Raw genomic sequence first — 14,816 nt, 5'->3', positions numbered from 1 at the left:
CTGAAAAATTAGGCACAGGACCCACTGCAGACCAGTCATATTAGAGCTTCTCACTAGAAAAAATAAAATGAACTTTATTTAAAGCAAATAAAGCCCTGGAGTGAGGTACTGACCCCCTGCTGGGGACAGTACTATCACCTTCCTTGGGGAGCTAGTTGGACAGCCACAAGGCAGAGCAGGGCAGCACTGGTGGCCTCTCAGGACCTCCCAGAAATGCCAGGCTGGAAATCCAGAGATGTGTTGCCTTTAGCACAAGGTCATATGGGACAGTCTGATGACAAAAGATGAAAAAAGCACTCTCATCCAAAAGTTAAAAGCTAGTCTATATGAACATAGAAAATGTTTTTATTCTATCAGATATCACGCATGTTTATATGCTAGCTAGCTAGTTCCCTAAAAGAACTCTATCACATCCATGTAAGCTGTCCCAGTAAGTAATGCACTTGTGTCATCTCTGACCTGATTTTGCATCCCAAGAACATCACCAGACACAACTAATGAGGACGGAAATCAGACAGGTCAGGAGGACCCTGGTTCTTATGAGAGGCAGCCCATACCTGACAGAAGGCGAGGGAGCCAATGTGCACATGGGGACCCACGTGAAGGCTTTCAACAGTTGCCAGACATGGCAACTCCTCAGAGAAACAACTTATTGGTGAGTCATCTGGCCCTCCCTAAGAACAGGAGTTTGTATATGGTAGCTGTTTCTATAGAAAAATGGATTGGAAGCTGAAAACATTAAGAACATTAAGGCTGGAATTCCATCAGTTTGTGATGACTACAAGTTGTAAAGACAGAAAATGATACCAACATTCTCTAAACACTCCTGCAGAAACATTACTAATGAAAGTATAATTAGAACCTGGGTCAGCCAAGCTCATGCATGAAGAGAAGGTAATTCATCTTTTTCTAATTAAGAGAATGAGGGTACTGCTTTAGGTAAGGCATCAGATAAAACCAATGCCAAAGTCCTCCCCACCATGCTTTTTTTTTCTTTTTTAAAATTTTAAACCTGGATTTTTTAGAATGTTATGAGGCTAGCCTTAACATCTTAGTACATTTTCAACTAACCCTCCAATTTGTAGCACCCACTCCAGTATCTTGTATGAAATACCCACTAAACACTTGTGTAAATGATTTGAAGTAAACAAACTAAGGACACATTAATTGTTTTGTATCACTTAATCTTTCCATACACCAAAATCTCTGTATTTCAAAATGTCAAAGAAACAATTCAAACTCTAAAACTACAGCCCTAATATAGTGTGAGATTCCTGCTCAAAAGACACTTTTATGGTATGTTTAGTGGTGAGGGGCAGAGGGCAGGAGCAGAGCCTGTCTTGTTTGACACAATCTCCCCAGCACCCAGCTGATAAATGTTAAATGCTCAGTAAAATACCTGTTAAATCAAATCAATAAAACACTTTAAAGAGGGACCTTCCCTGGTGGCACAGTGGTTAAGAATCCGCTTGCCAAGGCTGGGGACACAGGTTCGATCCTTGGCCCCAGGAAGATCTCACATGCCGCAGAGCAACTAAGCCCGTGTGTCACAACTACTGAAGCCTGCGTGCCCAGAGCCCATGCTCCGCAAGAAGAGAAGCCACCGCAATGAGAAGCCCGCACACCGCAACGAATAGTCCCCGCTCGCCACTCCTAGAGAAAGACCACGCGCAGCATAAAGACCCAACGCAGCCAAAAATAAATAAATAAATAAATAAATAAATATAAAAACGCTTTAAAGAACAAGAAACATACCATCCTCTGGTTTGGTCAATGCCTTCAGCAATGAAATCTGCAGGAAATGCATCCTCAAACTCCCTCTTGTTTTCAAATGGATAATGAATTTGAGCATAGGGCATGCTGCCACTCTCGAACCAACAGTCAAACACTTCAGAGATGCGATGCAACAATCCCTTCCCACAGCGTGAAGGAATGGTCAGATGGTCAATGCTAGTAAACAAAGAAGTAGCCACTTCTATTAATTTTAAGCAAAACAGAAATTACAGTTTAATTGCCAAGAGGAAACACAATGCCCTCACAGCTCTTTCATATGCATCTGCAAACAGAAATATCGGCAGTTCTCACAGGCTTTCAGAGAGCACCATCAGGGCTCCATCTGGAAGGTTATATACCAAAGTCTCCTGACATCTAACTCAAGGACAAGAGGCCACCTTTCCTTAATATGACATGAATCATCAACAACAAAGTAATTCAGCAAACTAGTGTTTGATTTCTACATGTAGCTCTGTGATCTGATACAGAGACCATGTCTTAACAGGCTACCTAGCCCGATACTGAACTGAAGTGAATCAAACATTCAGAAACTGACCTCTCTCTGTGGAGATCTGAGATCTTTGCTCCTGACAGTTCTTCCAGTTCTGCCATTGACCCAACACACACCACCTGTCAAAACAAAGTTAAAAGACCTCAGAGCCAAAGATCAAACAGAGTTAATTTATGTAACATTCATGTTTAGGTTTAGAAACCTTTGATCTTCATGAGTTATCATCAAGGTGGCTTACCTCATGAAAGACTATAGGTCACTGTCTGAATTGGTGAGCAGACTTCACTTCTTTGCTACCTATCCCTATATCAGAGGGATTCCCTACAAGGAGAGAATTTCACAGCCATCATCTCAACGAGTATTTCTTGAGGGTCTACTATGTCCAAATCTCTGCCGAAAATAACCAGCATAAGTGAAATGGCTAGACTGTTACTCTAAGGCATCTTAGTTTGTTCCTGGCACTTAAACTTGGCTCTTTAATCTGAAATCTTCTCAAGTCAAAGCTGGAACTAATTTATTGTGCATGAACTGGACCAAATAGTCAGATTGCAAGACATTAGGATTATACTCGTGTAAGGAGGCTGGGAGATGGGCCCAGCAGGGGCATTCAGAACAGGGTGAGTCATCTAACAGGGGCCGTGTAGCTGGGCTGCACCAGCAGGAGCTGCTGTGGGTTCACACCCAGAAGTCATCTGCTACCTACTGAATACCCACAGCCTCTTTCTCTGCCCTTCCTGCTCAGTCCTGAAAAGTCCTCTGATTCAGCTACTTCACTGTTGCCTTTCAGGTCCCTACTGGAGATTTACTGAGGTCCCTGGGCTGCTGCTGCTGCTCATGACTGTTCTAATGCTGTCAGCATTGGACAGAGGGAATACATCTATATACCTATGTATGTATTTATTTAGACACACACACACACACACACACACACACACACATTTGATTTTAAATTAAAGGTCTGCAATGCTTTGGTAATTTTTTTCAGTTGTCCTTTTTTATCACTATAAGGCCGTTTTAATATGCTGTGACTTAGTGCAGGGGGTGGAGTCTCTGTTCTGTTCATCAGAAACTCAAAAGGAGAAAAAGAGTTCTGAGCAAACAAGATAAACAATGTGAGGAGTTTCTCGAGAAAAATACAAATTATATTTTTCACTTTTACACAGAGGGAAATTTAAAACTATATTTAATTAAAGTAAAAATAAATTAAAATCTTAAAAACATATTCTTATTTATGTCATAATTCTAGGAAGGAACAAAGAAAAAAAAAACTGATGCAATAAGAAAGGGGCAAAGAAAAAAAGAAACCATATTCTTTTACCCCATACTGAGATGCATGAATGAAGTGCTTTAGCAAAAATCAACACAAGTAAACACTGCCCTGCCTCACCTCCTCGAAGTCATTGCTGACCCACAGTGGGATAGGAGTGCCCCAGTATCTGTTTCTGGAAATTGCCCAGTCACGTGCATCTTTCAGCCAATTTCCAAATCGCTTTTCTCGCACAAACTCTGGGACCCTGCAATAAACAGATCAGATAACCAATCACATAAAAACATTAGTAAGTAAATTTGTAAATTAGATCTGCATAAGCCTTTATGAACTTAACATTCTGGAAATGCTGAGCTCACTCCTAGGAGAATATCTTCCAAATGGACAGCACGAGAAGACCCACAGAGGCTGTTTCTGCTATGAATCCATCCCAGGAAGATGCTCTGTAATATGAAACCCCACAGCACACAAGCTTCCCTGTCCTGCTCTCCAACTGCAGGACTGCCGCAATCCTTTAATCAATCACCATGACGACAGCTAGCCTGATCTTACTTAGATCTAGTCTTCAGGTCATCCATACAATAGCGCTTTTACTGAAACTCATTAGCAAGGGCTCTTAATCACCTACAAAGTAAGAGTCTGAATAGGTGGGGGTTATATGTAGCTGGTGGGAAGCTGCCTCTCCAGGCTCACCTGCAGTCCCCCTGCCACTGCACTTTAGGCTCTAGCAATAAGGCAAGTTCCTTAGAATGCAGCTTCTTACCTCACTACCTCTGTCCATGCCATCCCTCCACTTCGATAACCTTCACCCCGCCACCCTCCTTCCCTCAGCCACTCCCCTACCCAAGGCTCTTATAGCTTCTGACTGGTAAATGACTCCTTATTCTTTAAGGTTCAGCTTTGTAGGAAACGCTGCCAAGCTCAAGGCTGAGTTAGGGCACACCTAGGCTCCAAAACATTCTGTCCTCTCAGGTGCTGCAGTTACCATCCTAGGTCAGTTTACAGGCCTGCACACCTCCCGCCACCACCCCCAGTGAGGCAGCCATATGAATATTCAATACTCAGCACTCCACTAGGAAACTAAAGAGCTTCTTAGGTATAAAAATGAAAAAACATTTTGCTCTTGAGAAATTCAGTTTGCTAAGAAATATAGAAAGCTATAGTTTTCTTTTACTGCCCTGAGATTCTTCCCATTCTTCCAAAATCAAATGCACTATTTCTTACTTCCCCAGAGAACACAACTTAAAGTCAAGTTGGATTCTTGGGGAAAATAAGAAATAGTGATTACCCTCAAAACTCTCAGGGAAAAACATTCTTCTGGAATACACAGATTTAGTTTTGTATCATTTCTGCACCTACAGGTTGCAGTACAGTAGTCCCCCCTTATCTGTGGTTTCATTTTACATGGTTTCAGTTACCCACAGTCAACCGTGGTCCAAAAATATTAAAAGGAAAATTCCAGGAGTAAAAAGTTCTTAAGTTTTAAACTGCACACTTTTCTGGGTGGCATGATGAAGTGTTGCGCCCTTGCACTCCGTCCTGCCTGGGAACTGAACTATCCCTTTGTCTAGTGTATCCAGGCTGTATATGTTACCCACTCATTAGTTACTTAGCAGCCATCTCGGCTACCATGTCAGCTGTTGATTATCTCAGTGCCTGTGTTCAAATAACCCTTTTTACTTAAAAATTGGCCCCAAAGGGCAAAAGCAGTGATGCTGGCAATTTGGATATTCTCTTACCGTGCTTAATTTATAAATTAAACTTCATCATAGGTATGTAGGTATAGGAAAAACACAGTATATACAATATAGGGTTTGGTACTATCTGCGTTTTCAGGCATCCACTGGAGGTCTTGGAACATACCCCCTATGGAAAAATGGAGGAACTACCATAACACCTCTCTGCAGTTTAGATATTAGCTGAGGAGAGAAAGGCTTCTGTCCCTGCAGTGTTTATCCATGAAACCAGTGTACACAAGACATCGCCATATTTTAAGAACTCAACAACTGTCAAAAATAGTAAGTGTAAATGGCTTTTGTAGGTATATCCAAAAATAAATGTATATCCTGAAAATGACTATTATTTAAAGCTAATGGACTCTGAGAGTACAGCCAGTTTTCCAAAGTCATTCCATTCTTTAAATCAAATAAATGGCAACTTCTCATTTCCATTGGGTTTAAAAAAGAAAAATGTTCCCCTATATGTCCTGTCATAAGAGGGCTGTTTCTTCTGTTATATAATATTATCTAAATTATTTTGTGTTCCTGAATAAACAGAAAAATAGCTATTATTACAATATACAATAAAAGATGGCTTTTAAAATTACTATAACTTGAGGGAAGTATAAACCAGTACTAACTACATGACAAAGGACATTATGAAGACACACATCTTATTGCTCACCAGTAACATAGGTCATTGTTCCTCAGCAGCTGGTCTACCATATGCTCCACCCGAACGAACCAGCTAGGCACTGCTTTGTAAATGAGGGGAGTGTCTGACCTGCGGAAGCAAAAATGCAGAACGTGGCTGGGCAGACTGAGGTATGCAGGGGCAAAGGGTAAGACTGACCTTTAGTTTCTTACTGATATCACCACCAACTATTAGGCCTTCTACTGATATTTATTTCTATTGCAAATACTAATGTCTATGTCATCTCCCTCCATCTTTCACAAGAGGGTGAAAGCTAATAAGAGAACAAGAAAAAATATAGTTCTGCTTGTGTGACAGTTGACTAAGAAATGATGTCAACCTCAGCAAAGAGGAAACATGGGAACAAAACGTGATGCCACTGAACATTCCATTTTCACCCACATCTTTATAGTATGATGTTATATTAAAACTTGCATCACAGGGACTTCCCTGATGGCATAGTGGGTAAGAATCCGCCTGCCAATGCAGGGGACACGGGTTCGATCCCTGGTCCTGGAAGATCCCACACGCTGCAGAGTAACTAAGCCCGTGCGCCACAACTACTGAGCCTGTGCTCTAGAACCCATGAGCCACAACTACTGAGCCCACGCACCACAACTACTGAAGCCTGCATGCCTAGAGCCCATGCTCCGCAACGAGAGAAGCCACCACAATGAGAAGCCCATGCACAGCAACAAAGACCCAATGCAGCCAAAAAAAAAAAAAAAAAAAATTGCACATTATATTTCTCACTAAATTCCATTAGAAAATTTTAGAGATATATCTCATCCTAGAGAACTGTGATCCCAACACAATACATATTGGTATATGCCTATGTTTCTTACACCTAAGTAATGAAATAACTATATATATGAATTCATAAAATTCTCCTTAAAACAAGAATGAAGTTTTCAAACACTAACTCTAAAGGATACAAATGAGATGGGAACCATGAATTGATGGAATGGGCACACATATCAAAGGTATCCACAAAGCTGAACCTCGAGCTACATTTCATCTCACCTCCAGCAGAAAGGGTAGCTGTGGGTGAAGGTGCTGGCAACAAGAAGTCGACCTTGTTCCTTTAGGGTCCTGATGATATTTTTGTCAGCAGCCTTTAAAAAAAATTTAAAATCTAGCCATTAAAATATCCTACAATACTTAGTAATACAATATAATTAAGTATATTACTAAACTTTGTTATTTTGATACCTTTACTATGAATAAAAGGCACAAATAACAAACGTACTATAAAAATACTTGGTCCACACTTCAGCCACTGGGTAACTTTAAGTACTTTTAAAGTACGTTCCAGACCACTTAAGGTAGTGAAGTTTTCAATCAGCAATGATTACCCCAAAGTCACAAAGCTGTTTCCGGAGTCACAAACCAGAGCCCACTTTTTCTGATTCCTACCTTTGAAATTACAGCATGCTTCCTCTGAGGATACTAGACCCTTGGAATGCAGCTGATAATATGTCTATTTTTTCTGATTTTATGTGCTCAAACAAAACAAAATCTACTTCCTCGGGAAAAAAATCCCACATATGGAAGCTATTTAACAAAAAACTGATTAATGAAAGAAGTACGATGAAACTGACACCTTTCTAAGCCATAAAGATACAGACCTTCACATACTGTCCTGCAAAATCTGTCACTTCCCCTGTGAAACAGCCTGAAGCATCCACAGGGCAAATAGGGACAGAGTCTTTCTGAATGATGTTGAAATCCATACAGACCCGATAGTCATCCTGGGGAAAAGGAGAAAGGTAGAAGGGAAGAATAAAACAGTTAACAGTGGGTGTGGCAAGAGAGGAGCATATGAGGCAATAGATTTATAGGAGAATTTTTCAGTATTCTGACATATAAATGTATCCAACTTTCATTATCCTCTCAACTGAAGTTAACTCAAGGATCATTCAGAGAATCCAGAGCCCTATAGCAGGGTCAGGGGATTAGATCAGTCTTCCCAGCCATTACTCACAAACCCCTAATATAGCTGAGTATCCACTAAGTAAGAAGAAAGATGCCACGTATGAATACATTACAACAAAATCAAATTTGATTTATAACAGCAGCATGTATATACATACATGTATGCACAAAGCAGAAGAACATACACATGTAAGGCATGAACTGTTTAGTACTGCACAATGCCTGATGTGCATATGGATCTGCATCCTGTCAAGGAGTGCCTGAAAGGATGGCAACAGTGATCTAAATCCAAATTATTCATTTTACGGGAATTCCCTGGTGGTCCAGTGGTTAGAACTTGGCGCTTTCACTGCCAGGGCCTGGGATCAATCCCTTGTCGGTGAACTAAGATCCCGCAAGCCGCGTGGTGTGGCGTGCATAAATAAATTTAAAAAAATAATAAAACAAACAAACAAACAAACAAAAAAACCCCGAACTATTCACTTTACAAATAAGTAATATGGGCCCCAGGCAGGCTGGGTACACCACAATGCTTCAGGAATACATTTTGAGCAATGTTAACAATAATCAGGGCAAACACATAAAGTGCTATATCAAACAGTGCTCTGAACATCTGACTACATTACATTAGCTCATTTAACCTTTACAACGATCCTGTGAGGAAGGCAGATAGATGTACTAGGTTTTCATCATATGTTCCCCTCAGACAAACCAGCAAGTATCTCCATTTTACGGATGAAGAAGCTGAGGCACAAAGAAATAACTCAGCTGCAAAGTGGCAATGCTCACATTCAGAACCAAACAGCCTGGCTCTAGAGTCCAAGGTCTTTACCTCCATGCTATGCTGTTTGAATCTAAAATTAAAGGGACTGTCTTGGACTAAATAGTGAAACCATACCCTGGTTTGACACCAAGATAAACTGGAAAGCCAGTATGGCTCCACCTGGGCCTATGTTCAACTCTCGCTATGCTGAGAGGCTGCCTAGTGTGATGCGACATGTGCGTGTGGCACACGACAGCCAAAGGCAATGACAGCCTGGCCATGAAGGAAGACCCTGAAAAAAAAACACTAAGCAACACAGACAGGACAAGCCCCAAAGTCCAGCAATTTGAACCATTTAGTATAGCGCAAACAGCCCTACTCAATTTGACTAGCTAAGAGCAGCATTCCTGAGAGGAGCCAGAATAACAGGTGACGTTCAACATGGTCATGTAGAAGTGCATAGACTCTGTGGAGAGATCACATAGCACATTGTCTGGCAAAGCCGCAACATGGAAGGTCTCTTGGAAAACGTCTACCAAGTGGGGTTAAAGGCTGAAATTTAAAGATCTGATCTTCTATAACATTAACCTGCCTGGCATTCAGGACAGATACATACCAAGAAGTTACCTTTTCATTATTTATTATCAGTGGAACAATGACACCAGTTGACCCTAAAATTACAATGAATAGCTGAAATCTGACTAGTTCCTAAAACTCAATAAATAGTATTATCAAGAATGCTTACTTTCCATCTAATTTGAATACTGACCAGGTATTAGGTGATATTAAGCAACTGTTAATTTTATTGGGTATAATGGCATGGTGGCTATGTTAAAAATAAAAGTCCTTATCAGTCAGAGATGCATACAGAAGTACTTGTAAATGAAAGATATGATGTTGAGGATTTGCTACAAAACCCTCCAGCCAAAATAAAAAAGGTGTTGGGGAAGGGGACAGGGAATGAGACAGATATAACAGAAATTCCAAATTAATAATTAAAGCAGCTGGATAATGTGAACATAAGGAATTATCATATTTTCTTTACTTCTGTGTATGTTTGAAGACTTCCATAATAAAAATCCCTGCAGAGGTTAAGTATGAAAAAAAAAAAAAGACCAACGGAGACAGACTAGCTTCACTGCCTCTCTCACTGACAAAATGATCAAGCCAAGAGGAATTTGTAGGTCCCCAGTGGGTGCTACACCCCAAGCAGTGACTGTACACACTCTTACAATGGTCAGGCACTGTGCTAAACGCTCTATATGGATGATTCCATTTAATCCTTGTAGTTACCCAGACGGGCAGGTACTATCATTCCATGTCACAGAGGAGGAAAAGGAAGTCCAGACAGGCTAAGTAACTTACCCAGGGATGGCCTGTTAGTGGCAGAGCTCTGACCTAAGGTGAGGTCTGGTTCTAAGTGTGTGCCCTTAATCCCTATGCTCTTGTTTTATTCATATACAAATTACATTAAAAAGATTACATTTTTTGAAAAATTACTCTGGGCAAAACTTAAAATTAACCGCACTGCACAGCTTTGAGGAAAGAGGTCAAATTCTCCCTTCTGATCATATAGTATTTATTTAGTCAAGAACACAGCAAAGGTGATGGAACCTTTCAGCCTTTTGATGGTTGTGGTGACTGTATGACTCTATGCCCTTGTCAAAACTCCCAGAACTGCATATCATAAATGGCAAAGCGTATAGCAAGTAAATAGTGAATGAGTGAAAACATAGCATGCCTTTTAGAAAGACTAAATGCCCAGCAACACTCAGGATTTAGCACACCATTTTCAAAAATCAGCTCAGGGTGAAGGAATTACAGATGCAAGTTTTATAAGGTATCTCTGGGGGCAGTGAGCCTGAAACGAGGTTAACTCCATAGTGTGAACAACAGTGAGAAACATCTCTCTTCTCTCTCCCTGTCACACACACAAACACACACACACACACGACTCAGTGGCCACTGACGTTTACTTCTCATAAATGCATTTGCAAGACATATACTACTCACAGCACCAAAGTAAGGAGCTTGGTGTACAACCCCAGTGCCTTCTTCCTCCTTCACATAGTTGTCAACAAGCACAGTAAAAGCACCATTCTCTTTACACTGGAAAAGAAAGGTTATCAGGCTTAAAGAATAAAACAATACCATACCATAATATTAATTTAATAACAGTTTTTGGTAAGAGCCTGAAAAATCTTTTAACATGCAAAATTATTTTCAGAAATAGAAAAGATAGAATAATTCAGATTGGGAAGAAACATGCTAATTCAATACATCGTTTCCATGAATAACAGTTCATCACTTATAAATGAAATAATTATTTGAAGACTTGCAGAGAAAAATTTCTAACTTCCTTCGCCACAAAACTGTGCTTTTTCATCAGTTCTTCCAACCTCACCCCTGCCCTAGAATGCAGTTTATTGTGAAAATGTCTCAGACGATGTGCTTCCTTAACGATTCGCTTCCTGGTATATTTTCAATCACTGCATATGCTTTGCTGCTCCTTTTCCTTTCAGTCCAGATCAGGTTATTCAGTAATAAAAGGCAAACCTTGGAAGAATTGGGATGGGAGCTGAGTTACAAGTTCTAGTTACAGGTATTCCACCTACTGTAACACTGAAGGGAAATGTTTTCAGTTTGATTTTCTTTGTAACAACAATAAAGTCAGGTTCATACACATAACACTACAGACCTACTTCTTCTACCTTCATCTCTTAATATTTCTTTTCACATACCCTTTGTTTCAGCCAAACTGACCCTTTGCTTTCTTACCTCTCTGCCTTTGCAAAAAGTACTTTCAGAAATTATTTTCACATTTAATCCTATAATCCTGTGAAAAATCCTATAATCCTGCATCAGCAGTCTCATGTTTTAAAAATATTCTGGTTGTATTTGAATTTCACAGATGAACAAACTCTGAACAAAGATGAAATGGTTTGCCCAAATCATACAACTAGTAATGACCTGAAAGAAGGTCTTCTGGTTCCAAACGCAATTTTATTATCAACTATATCACAACTCTTTAATTCTTTGGCATTCACTTAAAACTAAACTTGAAAAATAACTATGAATTTTTAATTGCTATAACCCAAGTCACCTGGAAATATTTTTGGTGTGGTTTGATAGGTGCTAAAAGGTATGTCTTCAATAGTTTAAACATGGAGAGATAATATGTGGGTTCTTAGATGTAAGAATAGGGAATACAAAGGTATCTTACTGTTTCTAACTGTAGAGGGTTTCTAACAAAGAAACCCTGCATTGCATTCCTATCTCTCAAAGTCCAGTTTTAGATCCGTCCCCTGCCAAGGCTGAACTGGGTCAGCATTCACACAGAGAGCTATAATGCTATCCTTCACAGACAGCATCTACTCTCATAGCTCCCACTTAATATTTCAGAACATGTGTATTTTAGGTATACACCACATGATTTTTGTCTTCAAAGAATTTGCAGCATCTTTCTAAAACTCACCAAACGTTCCAGAAATTTCAGGAAGCTAAATGAATGGATAGTTGTTGTTCTTAAATAACTGAGGTCAGTATGAACTGAGTGCATATTCCAGACAGACTTCTGATTTAACCTAAAGTTCCTATCTATTATGTCCATGTGCATTTTCTGAGAGGGTTAAACTTTCCTTAGGTTCTCAAAGGGATCTAGTGTAAGAGGTTTTAAGACAAATAAAAACAAATACAAGAAAAAACAAAACATGTTATGATATAGAAGAGAAGAATGCAGGAATGATATTTTTCAGAGGGAGAAACCAAAGAAGCATTTCAAAAAATACTTTTTTTTCAGATGGCACCTGAGTTTAGCCTTGAAGAGTGTCAAGCTGATATGACATTAAAGAAAGGTGAGGGTTTTTTTAAAAAGAGGAGGAAGACAATAAAAACAAAGGCAAAGGCAGGGAGGGAGGAAAAGAAAGGGTCAGTGTGATGGAAGCAAAGGATATGTTTAAATCAACATTAGGGAATGTGGTTAGAGAGTAGGACTGCCTTGTGTCAAGTGGAGAATACCCAGTGAGGAATGTGCTGGCAAATGACTGCAGGCTCACAGGGAGGGACCAAACCAGGTAAAGTGTTTGGAAATCCATCAGCAGCAACATGGAATGAGGAGAAATGCCATTAGTTAGGAGATAAGAAACATGGGAAAACACTGAGGTGCACAAAAATGTAGAGGCAGATGTGACGTTGTGGACATAGCCCAAATGGCAGAGATCACCTGCATCAGCCAAACTCTATCCCTACACTGAATCAGAACGGAGGTAAGCAAATATTTTATCCTGGGCTATGGTGTAAGGTTTTGCTGGCTAATGCTACGTCCAACTGAATATAATTTCCACATAATGTGTAAAACCAGGTCTGAGAGCGTTGCTCATTATTTCACTCCAAGACCTATAAATAAGAACCAACAGGAAATTCCTGCTGACTTTATTCTTTTGTTGTTGGTGGTGGGGTTTACAGCTACAGCTGTGGATTCTGTTGCCAGAAAATGGAAAACCACATAAAATAGCTTTGTGATTCTTATAAGAACTAAGTTACTAAATGTCTGAGCTTAAAGCACCCACCTCATCAATTCCTTGAAATGAACTCTGTTTACTTTTACACACACAGTTTTGTAAAAGCACTATCTGAGCACTATCTTAAATTTGTAAAAACAAAACTCAAAAAACAAAAAACACCTCAATGACTTTCCTGGGTGATGTGCAGACTATAAACAATACAAATATACACACATTAAATCTTATCAATGTAACTGATTCCTTATGTAATTTGAGAAAAGTATTTAAAAATTCCTATAGGATTTTAATTACTAAAACAAGAAGGCAATACAAACAGAATTTAATTTTTGTAATACTAAAACAGATTTTTGGATTTAGGCACACTTGTATGAACAATATAACAATAAGAAAATATAAATACCACTCGTTATCAAATACATGGGTTGTGGAGAGCTCCTGTGGTAGAAGTCTCTAAGCTCACCTTTATAAAACAGTCAAACAGGGGTCTGTATTTCTTGCCTTTGAGATAGGCACCAGGAAATCTAGAAAAAAGAGAAAGGCAAACTCACAATTAAAATCATCAAAGAAATGAGGCTGCAGCCACATCAAGTTACCATTCCCTTCTGGTTTCCCTGTTCCTAAATCATTAGTGCTGGAACGTGTGACCTGAATGTACTTGGTATTAGTACTTAAAACTAAACTTGAATAATATAGCTTTTGGGCAATAAGGTATCTCACTTTTTAAAGCTAAAGACACACACATGCACGTGCACACACACACATGTACAAATCAATGATTTGTATATTCACCTTTCAAGGATCTCATAGTCACTCTCCAATTTATAGAGGGCTGATAATCTGGCTTCCATTAAAATGTATAATTTTCCTCTGACAGCATCTATGAGAGCAAGGGAAAAAGTGGACTTCAATGATATTCAAGCTTCGGCTTACGCTAAAGACACGCATCTGCATATTTTTCCCTCCAGGGGCTCCTATATCACCTGCATTCAATGTGCTCAGCACTGACAGAGGAATACCACAAAGAACGCTAGGGCACACGTGCTTTCCAAATACGAAAAAGACAAAAACATCAAATGCTGTTAAGGCAGCTCATCAGTTGTTGTTAACTATACCTCTATTCATTTTAAGTAAATTAATCTTTATTTTCTCCTACCAAAAGTAATATATATGAGTGTTTAAAATCCGTAACAATAGCAAACCAAGAAGATCACAAAGTAAAAGTTTCCCATAATCTCAAACTCCCGACCCCACCCCGCCCCCTGCCTCGACACAGTGTCTATTCCTCCAGGTGTTTTTCTATGTATATATTAACATACATATTATGTAAACATGTAACTTAATAATTATGGGATATAACTCAATACAGTTTTGTAATTTGTTTTCACATAATACGTTGTGAACATTTTCTCATATGTCAGCACATATAGATTTTCTCATTCTTTTAAATAGCTCTATAGTATTCCATCTTATGGAGGTACAAGTTATTTTTAACATACCAATTCATGCTAGACAATTAAACTGTTTTCAAATTGCTACTGCTATGAACACTGGGATAATGAATATCCTTATACATGTCTTTGTACCCATACTGGAAACATTTCTGGAGGATACTATCCTAGGAAGAGAAAAGCT

At 39.3% G+C, this 14,816-nt stretch overlaps 1 protein-coding gene across 5 annotated transcripts in view; it reads right to left on the bottom strand.

Moving 5' to 3' along the window:
• Positions 1–14,816, bottom strand: part of IARS1 (isoleucyl-tRNA synthetase 1) — a 94,906-nt gene that overhangs the window by 55,109 nt on the left and 24,981 nt on the right. For all 5 annotated transcript variants that reach the window (XM_082469596.1, XM_082469594.1, XM_082469593.1 and 2 more), the window contains exons 8-16: positions 13,974–14,061; positions 13,645–13,705; positions 10,675–10,770; positions 7,592–7,714; positions 6,987–7,078; positions 5,955–6,053; positions 3,672–3,798; positions 2,330–2,403; positions 1,756–1,950 (exon numbers count right to left, since the gene is read on the bottom strand). In XM_082469596.1, coding sequence (XP_082325722.1) covers positions 1,756–1,950; positions 2,330–2,403; positions 3,672–3,798; positions 5,955–6,053; positions 6,987–7,078; positions 7,592–7,714; positions 10,675–10,770; positions 13,645–13,705; positions 13,974–14,061 — 955 coding nt within the window. The remainder of the gene's footprint in view (positions 1–1,755; positions 1,951–2,329; positions 2,404–3,671; positions 3,799–5,954; positions 6,054–6,986; positions 7,079–7,591; positions 7,715–10,674; positions 10,771–13,644; positions 13,706–13,973; positions 14,062–14,816) is intronic.

The sequence above is a fragment of the Balaenoptera physalus genome, assembly GCF_965194825.1.
Source record: "Balaenoptera physalus genome assembly, chromosome: 7".
NCBI lineage: Eukaryota > Metazoa > Chordata > Mammalia > Artiodactyla > Balaenopteridae > Balaenoptera > Balaenoptera physalus.
This window is presented reverse-complemented; position numbering and strand designations above follow the sequence as displayed.